At 43.4% G+C, this 12,474-nt stretch overlaps 1 protein-coding gene across 1 annotated transcript in view; it reads right to left on the bottom strand.

Moving 5' to 3' along the window:
- Positions 1–12,474, bottom strand: part of naaladl2 (N-acetylated alpha-linked acidic dipeptidase like 2) — a gene marked incomplete at its 3' end in the record, with an annotated part of 270,856 nt that overhangs the window by 114,610 nt on the left and 143,772 nt on the right. The window contains exon 5 of the mRNA XM_084163867.1: positions 7,261–7,411. Within this exon, the coding sequence (XP_084019993.1) occupies positions 7,261–7,411 (151 nt within the window). The remainder of the gene's footprint in view (positions 1–7,260; positions 7,412–12,474) is intronic.

The raw sequence follows: 12,474 nt of genomic DNA, 5'->3' as shown, positions 1-12,474 counted from the left end.
AAATGTTCTTCTTTTTTTATTTTTACTTATCTATTTTTTACTTAACACTTATTTTTCTTAAAGCTGCATTGTTGGTTAAGGGCTTGTAAATAAGCATTTCACTATAAGGTCTACACCTGTTGTATTCGGCGCATGTGACAAATAAAATTTGATTTTGATTTGATTTGATGGCTGTGGAAGAGAAGCCAATTTGAAGCTTGAATGCACATTCAATGCTCATTGGTTAAACATTGGAATGGAGCTAAGAAAGGAAAGCTAGACACTGTGAACCAGGGATTGCCCTTAGGAAATATTATGTCCAGTGAAGTCCAGTGCAACCCCACATCCACTCTAGTGCATTTATGAGTCATAGACATGTATGCACACCACAGGAGGTTGGTGGCACCTTAATTGGGGAGGACAGGCTTGTGGTAATGGCTGGAGTGGAATTAGTCGAAAGGTATCACATATATCCATGTGTTTGATTCCATTCCATTAGCTCTGTTCCGGCCAGTACTATGAGCCGTCCTCCCCTCAGCAGCCTCCTGTGATGCACACCCACACACACACGTAAATTCATATCCATTGACAGGTTTCTAATGACCATGACCTGTAACAGCAGCAGATACTGTGATCTGCAGTTGTATAAGGTTGAGAAGGACTGGGAATGTCAGTGGAGTTCATAAGGACTTATTTTTACACCTAAATCAAAACATTATCTCCACTCACTGCGCTTCTAGGCAAAGTGATGAGAATTACATATGTGATGAATTATCCCAAACAGAAAACTGTGTGCATCTACAGTGCCTTGCAAAAGTATTCATCCCCCTTGGCGTTTTTCCTATTTTGTTGCATTACAACCTGTAATTTAAATTGATTTTTATTTGGATTTCATGTAATGGACATACACAAAATAGTCCAAATTGGTGAGAAAAAAAAAACTTGTTTAGAAAAAGTCTAAAAAATATATAATGGAAAAGTGGTGCATGCATATGTATTCACCCCCTTTGCTATGAAGCCCCTAAATAAGATCTGGTGCAACCAATTACCTTCAGAAGTCACATAATTAGTTAAATAAAGTCCACCTGTGTGCAATCTAAGTGTCACATGATCTCAGTATATATACACCTGTTCTGAAAGGCCCCAGAGTCTGCAACACCACTAAGCAAGGGGTACCACCAAGCAAGCAGCATCCTGAAGACCAAGGAGCTCTCCAAACAGGTCAGGGACAAAGTTGTGGAGAAGTACAGATCAGGTTTGGGTTATAAAACAATATCAGAAACTTTGAACATCCCACGGAGCACCATTAAATCCATTATAAAAAAACTGAAAGAATATGGCACCACAACAATCCTGCCAAGAGAGGGCCGCCCACCAAAACTCACGGACCAGGCAAGGAGGGCATTAATCAGAGAGGCAACAAAGAGACCAAAGATAACCCTGAAGGAGCTGCAAAGCTCCACAGCGGAGATTGGAGTATCTGTCCATAGGACCACTTTAAGCCGTACACTCCACAGAGCTGGGCTTTACAGAAGAGTGGCCAGAAAAAAGCCATTGCTTCAAGAAAAAAATAAGCAAACACGTTTGGTGTTCACCAAAAGGCATATGGGAGACTCCGCAAATATATGGAAGAAGGTACTCCTGTCAGATGAGACTAAAATTGAGCTTTTTGGCCATCAAGGAAAACGCTATGTCTGGTGCAAACCCAACACCATCCAGCTGTTATGGATGACGCTCTCCATAGCCGATGTGAGTAAGACTTTTAAGCAGGTCAACATTCACAAGGCTGCAGGGCCAGATGGATTACCAGGATGTGTACTCCGAGCATGCGCTGACCAACTGGCAAGTGTCTTCACTTACATTTTCAACATGTCCCTGACTGAGTCTATAATACGAACATGTTTCAAGCAGACCACCATAATCCCTGTGCCCAAGAACACTAAGATAACCTGCCTAAATGACTACTGACCTGTAGCACTCACGTCTGTAGCCATGATGTGTTTGAAAGGCTGGTCATGGCTCACATCAATACCATTATCCCAGAAACCCTAGACCCACTCCAATTTGCATACCGCCCTAACAGATCCAAAGATGATGCAATCTCTATTGCACTCCATACTGCCCTTTCCCACCTGGACAAGAGGAACACCTACGTGAGAATGCTATTCATTGACTACAGCTCAGCGTTCAACACCATAGTACCCTCAAAGCTTATCACTAAGCTAAGGACCCTGGGACTAAACACCTCCCTCTGCAACTGGATCCTGGACTTCTTGACGGGCAGTCCCGTCCTGTACTCCCTGTTCACCCATGACTGCATGGTCAGGCACGACTCCAACACCATCATTGAGTTTGCCGACGACACAACAGTTGTAGATCACCGACAACGATGAGACAGCCTATAGGGAGGAGGTCAGAGACCTGGCCATGTGGTGCCAGGATAACAACCTCTCCCTCAACGTGATCAAGACAAAGGAGATGATTGTGGACTACAGGAAAAAAAAAGAGGACTGAGCTCGCCCCCATTCTCATCGACGGGGCTGTAGTGGAACAGGTTGAGAGCTTCAAGTTCCTTGGTGTCCACATCACCAACAAACTATCATGGTCCAAACACACCAAGACAGTCGTGAAGAGGGCACGGCAAAGCCTATTCCCCCTCAGGAGACTGAAAAGATTTGGCATGGGTCCTCAGATCCTCAAAAAGTTCTACAGCTGCACCATCGAGAGCATCCTGACTGGTTGCATCACCGCCTGGTATGGCAACTGCTCGGCCTCCGACCGCAAGGCACTACAGAGGGTAGTACGTACGGCCCAGTACATCACTGGGGCCAAGCTTCCTGCCATCCAGGACCTCTATACCAGGCAGTGTCAGAGGAAGGCCCTAAAAATTGTCAAAGACTCCAGCCACACTAGTCATAGACTGTTCTCTCTGCTACCGCATGGCAAGTTGTACCGGAGCACCAAGTCTAGGTCCAAAAGGCTTCTACCCCCAAGCCATAAGACTCCTGAACAGCTAATCATGGCTACCCGGACTATTTGCATTGCTTTTTTGTCATTTAGCAGACGCTCTTATCCAGAGCGACTTACAGTTAGTGAGTGCATATATTTTCATACTGGCCCCCCGTGGGAAACAAACCCACAACCCTGGCGTTGCAAGCGCCATGCTCTACCAACTGAGCTACATGGGACTGTAGAGAAAGAAGTGAAAAGGGGAAAAGATTAGACACATTGTGATGGCCATAATTGACATTGCATGGAGAACGCGTACCTCCCAGTTAGCGATGGCAGCCATTTGTTCATTAAAGCCTCAAACATTGGTACCATAGCAGCTGCCTATTTAAATAAATATGCAAATGACTACATTTCTATTCAAAGGCTTCTTTTGACTTCAACAAGGTTTCTAAATAACCCAAGGGATACAATTATTTCCATGTGAATAGACCCACCTGTCAGCGAATTGAAATTAACATGTAAAAATTGTTTGAAGTTCCCACTTGTTCGGTGCTGCTATCTTTCTCTCAGATATGGAGAGGAGGAGGAAGAGAGAGAAGAGAGGGAACATCAGCTTCACTTTAAAGGTTAATGCAATTATGCGATCAGTAACCCCCTCTCCCCAAAAGCACAGCAGTCAACTAATAAAGAGCGTGGGGCTTTAATGCACACAGCCGTTTTTGTGGCCTGCAGCAGTCATCATTTGGTAAACAGAGCTGAAAATTCATCCAAACCAAACAACATAAATAACATGGCAACTGAATCAAATGGATGAGGAAATTGCTACAGCTTGGCAAAAGACAAGACGCTTCAGATAAAAATGTCTAAATCAATTATTGCCTCACTTGCATATAAATATTCAGGTGGCTGCAGCAGCCTTTCTTGTTTTTGTTTTGTTTTGTTTTTCTACCCAGTCATCAGTTCAGTTCATGGAAAAATGTCAAAATATGTCCCTTTCAAACACAGGAACAGTCTGAATGGGCAAATATTCTGTGCATTTGGTTCACAGTGCACTCTGTTACTGTGTTGAAGCAGGTAGCCTAGCGGCTAAGAGTGAAAGGTTGCTGGTTTGAATCCCCGAGCTGACTAGGTGAAAAATCTGTCGATGTGCCCTTGAGCAAGGCACTTAACCCTAATTGCTCCTGTAAGTCACCCTGGATAAGAGCATCTGCTAAATGACTAAAATATAAATGTACAACGACAGTACAAAACATTAACAATACCTTCCTAATATTGAGTTGCATCCCCCTCCTTTTAACCTCAGAACAGACTCAATTCGTCAGGGCATGGACTCTACGAGGTGTCGAAAGCATTCCATAGGGATGCTGGCCCATGTTGACTCCAATGCTTCCCACAGTTGTGCCAAGTTTGCTGGATGTCCTTTGGGTGGTGGACTATTCTTGATACACACGGGAAACTGTTGAGATTGAAAAATCCAGCAGCATTGCAGTTCTTGACACACTCATTCAAAGGCACTTAAATATTTTGTCTTGCCCATTCACCCCTCTGTATGGCACACATACACAATCCATGTCTCAAGGCTTAAAAATCGTTCTTTAATCTGTCTCCTCCCCTTCATCTACACTGATTGAAGTGGATTTAAAAAATGACATCAATAAGGGATCATAGCTTTCACCTGGATTCACCTGGTCAGTCTATGTCATGGAAAGAGCAGGTGTTCCTAATGTTTTGTACACTCAGTGTAAATGTAGGTATGTTCTGCACAGAACCACTGCCCTCAGAACACAGCCAACCCATGGGTATCAAAGCTCAACTACAATTCTCAGTGCAGGGATGGATCCCATGCCAGTGTAATGTAAAGCAGCCCAGGAACACCTGCTGTACATATGTAAGCAAACACAATTTGCTTGGTGGGTCTTGGCAGATCTGTCTCAATTTCCCTCCCTACACATGCTCCCTCTGTGTGAGCAACCGCAGCTTTCACATTCAGGAGTAAACTGAGAAACAGCATGTTTCAAAAGAGAGTGCTTTGATTTACTTTGCCTTTCCCAGCAGGCAATGTGACAATACAGCACAGCGATAATTCTACAAGGATTTCTCTAATAAAAAATCAACACACAGACTACTGACATGCCAATTGATGAATAATGAACTACGGAATCAAAGCAAAAACAGAAAATGAAAAGTATTGAATACCACTACAGTCTATTGATTTATGAATATTAAATGACTTGCTGTGGCTATTCGAGGACAAATAGAAGGCTGTAACGTTATGCCTAGACCATATTTTCTATCTGCATTACAGTATATGGACAGAATAAAGGATTATATTCAAATGGTTTATCAACATTTTTTTTTTATCTGCTCAAAACATTTATTATAGTATGTGTTTTATGGAAGACAGCATCCCACTGGGCAAAAATATGTTGAATCAACGTTATTTCCACGTCAAAAAAAATTAATAAATGTGATGACGTTGAATCAACATAGAAAATGGATTTGCAAAAAGTCAACATAAGGGAATGTAGTTTTTTTTTCACACAACTTTTAACTAAACTTTTAACACAGCACAACGTGGTTCTCTGTAGCTCAGCTGGTAGAGCACGGCGCTTGTAACGCCAAGGTAGTGGGTTCGATCCCCGGGACCACCCATACACAAAAAAAAAATGTATGCACGCATGACTGTAAGTCGCTTTGGATAAAAGCGTCTGCTAAATGGCATATTATATTATTATTTATATTAACTAAATCCAATGACATGGTGACATTTGTTGTTGATTTCACGATAAATTCACGTTGGTTGACAACTCAACCAAATGTAAATCAAAACTAGACATTGGAATGACGTCCGTGCCCAGTGGGATGGCCGTAAGGAGTAGTAAAGTGTCCTCTCCCATCACCTCCTCATCTTCCAGGTGGTGCACTTGGATCCAGCAACCGGTGGTACTGGTGAAAGTGCAGACATCCAACATCTGGCCAGGCATCTGTTAGCAGCCTCATCTGTGTCCTGCCACCGTGTTACTCAGACCCTTAGCAGGACAAAGGTACTTCAGCAGTAATGATGCGTCCCCAACGAGCAGCCAGCCAGCCAGGGCAGGCAGGCAGGCCAGGAGGCTGAGGCCAGATAGAAAGGGAGCCAGAGAGGACCACAGTCATGTGGTGAGAATTTAACTACAGTAGACCAGGATCATGGACAGTGACTCAGAGAGGGAGAATGTGCTGTGATTTAGATTCTGGCCAGATGTAGCCAACATTACTAACACAAATCAACTGAGTAAAGAAAATATTCTCTATTATCATGGAAACAATCATATCACCATTATTCATTATGCAGCTACGCAGAAAAGGCAGAGAATAAGCTGTGTATGCTCTTAATGGCATTGTAATGCTTATTGAATCAATTCTCCTCTTCTCAGGTTTCTGAGAGGAGTATTTTAATGAGAGAATGCGAGTCACGTGAGGCCTTTGCTAGCTGCAGGAGTTGACACTGGAGTCGTTGCTATTGATAATGATATGAGACATTAAAGACAGGTTGGTGTGTAATGATAAGCCACATGCTGGTCGGCGTGCTGAGTGCTAGACATCTGAAGTGATTACTAAAGATGATGACACAGGCCCCCCAGTGACAGGCTGAAGTGAGAGTGATGATAGAGTCTAGAGAGGGGTGTGAATTTGCCTCACACTAACATGGCAGCCATGTCTTCTTCACGCGATATGAGACCGGTAAGGAGGGTTCAAGAGCCTCTGCTTTCTGTACCAGTGACGAGCGTTAAGAACAGAATCATGCATGCAAGAATATATGCAGTATTACCATTATGTTTGTATCAATTTCTGAGGGATTTGTAATATATATCTTAGATACTGTTATTGTTTACTTGGACATTCTCTTAGCTTTACAGTTTCAGTTTCCACTGTTCTGTTCCTATTAATCCTAAACCTCATTGTCAAGTCACTATCTGAAAACAAACAAAGCAACTTTTGAATGCCTTATCTATTCAATCTCTCTTACTCTCTCCCTGGTTGTACTCCACCCGGACACAAACACACACACACCATATATATTATCAACACAGAGGGCCTCTGAGGACTTTGTGCACGCATTAGACTTTTGCGCAAGATCAAATTTGGCGCAAGATGCTTCAGCATCTAAAGAGGAAATATAAGAGAGGGAATCCAGAGGAGCTCCTATTAAAATGAGAAGGATGTACTGTGTAGAGAATAGGGTGTTCTGTGGTCACTCTCTGAACTGTCTGACGGTCATGACTTATTGATTCACCTCATACTGATCCAGGATCATCTTCAGAGAGGGGGTACAGCACACTCACTCACCAATACTGGGGTATCCAGGGGTGGAGGGGTCTCCCCCGGGGTTGAGGGTGACCCCAAAGGCTTTGTGCCACATGCTCTGGTCACTGGGGCTGTCACATGGGTCCACGTAGAGGAGTACACCCCCAAAACCCATCTCTGCCAGGAAAGAAATCTGTGGAGAGAAATACACACAGCAGTCTTATAAAACGGTTATGTTCTACAATAGACAAAGGCAATCATTGAAAGAAACAGATTCAAAGTCACATACAGAAAACAGACTGACTATTATACCTCCACACAGGCTAACCCATTTCCTTAGCATCTCAATACTGTATCACATTGACACCAAGATAGCTCTGACAGATACAGACAGACATTTCCATGCACATCAATGTGGACAGTGCCCTAGAGATGGAGCTATAGCACTGAAATGCATTGATCATATAACCGGATGCTGGGGGAGAGTGGCACATTACTTAAAGGGAGTAGGTATGTGGAAATGTAGGTTAAACCGGAGGTAATCTGTGACATTTGATGCACAGAAGGAATAACAGTATCACGCAGAATAACATATTCACTAGGACACGTGCACATACTCATGTGCGTGCACGTACACACAAATACATACTCACATACTCATCATTCAACACCATAGTGCCCTCAAAGCTCATCACTAAGCTAAGGATCCTGGGACTAAACACCTCCCTCTGCAACTGGATCCTGGACTTCCTGACGGGCCGCCCCCAGGTGGTAAGGGTAGGTAACAACACATCTGCCACGCTGATCCTCAACACGGGGGCCCCTCAGGGGTGCGTGCTCAGTCCCCTCCTGTACTCCCTGTTCACCCATGACTGCATGGCCAGGCACGACTCCAACACCATCATTAAGTTTGCCGACGACACAACAGTGGTAGGCCTGATCACTGACAACGATGAGACAGCCTAAAGGGAGGAGGTCAGAGACCTGGCCGTGTGGTGCCAGGATAACAACCTCTCCCTCAACGTGATCAAGACAAAGGAGATGATTGTGGACTACAGGCAAAAAAATTGGACTGAGCACGCCCCCATTCTCATTGACGGGGCTGTAGTGGAACAGGTTGAGAGCTTCAAGTTCCTTGGTGTCCACATCACCAATGAACTATCATGGTCCAAACACATCAAGACAGTCGTGAAGAGGGCACGACAAAGCCTATTCCCCCTCAGGAGACTGAAAACATTTGGCATGGGTCCTCAGATCCTCAAAAAGTTCTACAGCTGCACCATCGAGAGCATCCTGACTGGTTGCATCACCGCCTGGTATGGCAACTGCTCAGCCTCCGACCGCAAGGCACTACAGAGGGTAGTGCGTACGGCCCAGCACATCACTGGGGCCAAGCTTCCTGCCATCCAGGACCTCTATACCAGGCAGTGTCAGAGGAAGGCCCTCAAAATTGTCAAAGACTCCAGCCACCCTAGTCATAGACTGTTCTCTCTGCTACTGAACGGCAAGCGGTACTGGAGCACCAAGTCTAGGTCCAAAAGGCTTCTCAACAGCTTCTACCCCCAAGCCATAAGACTCCTGAACAGCTAATCATGGCTACCCGGACAATTTGCACTGCCCCCCCACCGTCCCCCTTTTTTACTCTGCTGCTAATCTGTTTATTATTGATGCATAGTCACTTTAACTCTACCCACATGTACATATTACCTCAATTACCTTGACTAGCCGGTGCCCCCACACATTGACGCTGCACCGGTACCCCCCTGTACAGTGGGGGAAAAAAGTATTTAGTCAGCCACCAATTGTGCAAGTTCTCCCACTTAAAAAGATGAGAGAGGCCTGTAATTTTTATCATAGGTACACGTCAACTATGACAGACAAAATGAGAAAAACTAATCCAGAAAATCACATTGTAGGATTTTTTATGAATTTATTTGCAAATTATGGTGGAAAATAAGTATTTGGTCAATAACCAAATACTTTGGTTTCTCAATACTTTGTTATATACCCTTTGTTGACAATGACACAGGTCAAACGTTTTCTGTAAGTCTTCACAATGTTTTCACACACTGTTGCTGGTATTTTGGCCCATTCCTCCATGCAGATCTCCTCTAGAGCAGTGATATTTTGGGGCTGTCGCTGGGCAACACGGACTTTCAACACCCTCAAAATATTTTCTATGGGGTTGAGATCTGGAGACTGGCTAGGCCACTCCAGGACCTTGAAATGCTTCTTACGAAGCCACTCCTCCGTTGCCCGGGCGGTGTGTTTGGGATCATTGTCATGCTGAAAGACTCACGATACATGGCCCCATTCATTCTTTCCTTTACACGGATCAGTCGTCCTGGTCCCTTTGCAGAAAAACAGCCCCAAAGCATGATGTTTCCACCCCCATGCTTCACAGTAGGTATGGTGTTCTTTGGATGCAACTCAGCATTCTTTGTCCTCCAAACACGACGAGTTGAGTTTTTACCAAAAAGTTATATTTTGGTTTCATCTGACCATATGACATTCTCCCAATCATCTTCTGGATCATCCAAATGCACTCTAGCAAACTTCAGACGGGCCTGGACATGTACTGGCTTAAGCAGGGGGACACGTCTGGCACTGCAGGATTTGAGTCCCTGGCGGCGTAGTGTGTTACTGATGGTAGGCTTTGTTACTTTGGTCCCAGCTCTCTGCAGGTCATTCACTAGGTCCCCCCGTGTGGTTCTGGGATTTTTGCTCACCGTTCTTGTGATCATTTTGACCCCACGGGGTGAGATCTTGCGTGGAGCCCCAGATCAAGGGAGATTATCAGTGGTCTTGTATGTCTTCCATTTCCGAATAATTGCTCCAACAGTTGATTTCTTCAAACCAAGCTGCTTACCTATTGCAGATTCAGTCTTCCCAGCCTGGTGCAGGTCTACAATTTTGTTTCTGACAGCTCTTTGGTCTTGGCCATAGTGGAGTTTGGAGTGTGACTGTTTGAGGTTGTGGACAGGTGTCTTTTATACTGATAACAAGTTCAAACAGGTGCCATTAATACAGGTAACGAGTGGAGGAAAGAGGAGCCTCTTAAAGAAGAAGTTACAGGTCTGTGAGAGCCAGAAATCTTGCTTGTTTGTAGGTGATCAAATACTTATTTTCCACCATAAATTGCAAATAAATTCATTAAAAATCCTACAATGTGATTTTCTGGATTGGTTTTTCGCATTTTGTCTGTCATAGTTGACGTGTACCTATGATGAAAATTACAGGCCTCTCTCATCTTTTTAAGTGGGAGAACTTGCACAATTGGTGGCTGACTAAATACTTTTTTTCCCCACTGTATATAGCCCCCCTTTAGTTTAAATTTTTTTTAGTTTAGTTTTTTTGCTTAACACTTTTTTTTGTTTTGTTACTTTGCTTTGTTGGTTAAGGGCTTGTAAGTTAGCATTTCACTGAAATGTCTACACCTGTTGTATTCGGCGCATGTGGCAAATTAAATTTGATATGATTTGACATATGCAAGACTATGCCAGAGGCTCAGACTGAGGTGAAGGCTGCGTATCTAGGCCAAATCTGTCTCAGCCTTTGAAACATTTGAAATTCAGCATATGCAACGCAGAATGTAAATGGTACATTCAGGGCTCTATTTTAACAAACATAACGCAATGGTAATCTTAGAGCTGGCAGTAGCATTATAGGTCCAGGGATGTGTCAGAAATATTTTTGCTATTTTCACAGCAGGAATTATGAGCGCAATAGCTGACGGTTGTGCAAAAGGGCAAGGTTTTGATGAATAAATAAATAGTAGACGTGATGAGGGCTTGTCCACTCACTGGCCAATCAACGCGTTTCATGGCTTAATACTGCAATCCTTTGTCTCAAGCTCTGTAGGTTACTGACTGCCTTTGCACTGTCATCAACTCCAATTCGGCTGGGAGCACATAATATTATTGTCCTAGTATATTGTGGATTGATACTATACAGTTTATTAAATAGCATAGGCTACAGTAAAGAGAAATAACAACACTAAAAATTTTTTTTTTGCTCAATATGTTTGGAGTGTTGACAGTCAACATTGTTGTAATTGGATTAAATGAGGATAGGCTTCTCCTCAAATTAAAAATACTAGGTTCCCGGAAATGTAATTATATATGTGAGGCAACGGTAGGCCTAGGCAGGATATAGCCTAGGCCTACCATTGTCCGTTGATATGGTGTTATAGGACTGAATAATTTGAATATGTTTGGTGGAGCACGTCTTTCGTAACCAGACAAGAGGTGCTCTTTGGAAATGGGGATGGATACTAGCCGAATGGAGTATGCACTGCAGGTAAGCCTATGTGAATTGTGAATAATGCAAAAGCATGATGGCAAAGCCTCACGAGTAGAACATATAGAACCCTTATGGATAGGCTACTTGGCCAATGCATGGCCAGTATAAGAAAGATACCCAACTCATTGCTGTTGAACAGTAGGGTAAGGGTAGCCTACTGGGGGCTTGTTTTTTAATTAAATGAAACTGAAAAAAAGCAATTGTTACAGAAATATATCTTAATGTTTCTAAATACATGGGTCACCTCACCGGCTTCATCTCATCTGTCGTTCCAGATGGACATGTAGCCTATATTGAGTTTTATTTTTATGCACATCAAAAATAATACTAGGAACTGGCTAAAATAATGTAAATTACATAGATTAAAAGGGAATTTCTGCTCACTGTTTTGCTGCACCCAAACATGAACTTTTAATAAAGCTTTGGTGATTAAGATTTATTTCAAAGTGGTCTCACGAGCCAAACCCTTTATTGATAGTCTTGACTACTTGGTAAATGAATTGGGCAGGACAAAAAAAAAAGTTTTCATTGAGAGGTTTGATGAGGCAGGGTTTTAATAAAATGTTTCTAAAATACGAGGTTTACAGGCACAAAAAGCACATCTCTCTTGTTCCATGCGCATATGGCCCTGTGAGTCATGGCTGAATAGGCTACGCTTCCACTGTCAAAATCCATGCCATAACCAACCATGTTACTGCTAAGACCAGCTTTTGGTTGGTCTTAAATATCCCCACCAGCTCTGCCTGAAATTGGCACACGTTTTTAAGGACACACCTCAGATACTGCCACCACTCCCACCTCAGCGCAAGCGAGCTCATATAAGACAGGTAAATTACCAATCCTGGCGCAAGGATAGTACAGCGTTGTCTTTAACAGGTTGAAACTGCCAACGGGCATGCGTTTGACAATTGTGCTTGCTTAACACCAGCCAAAAATAGAGCCCATACTGTTTAA

This window comes from Coregonus lavaretus, assembly GCF_964263955.1.
Source record: "Coregonus lavaretus genome assembly, chromosome: 6".
NCBI classification, from domain to species: Eukaryota; Metazoa; Chordata; class Actinopteri; order Salmoniformes; family Salmonidae; genus Coregonus; species Coregonus lavaretus.
Note: the sequence above shows the minus strand (reverse complement) of the source record. Positions and strands in the feature narration are given on the sequence as shown.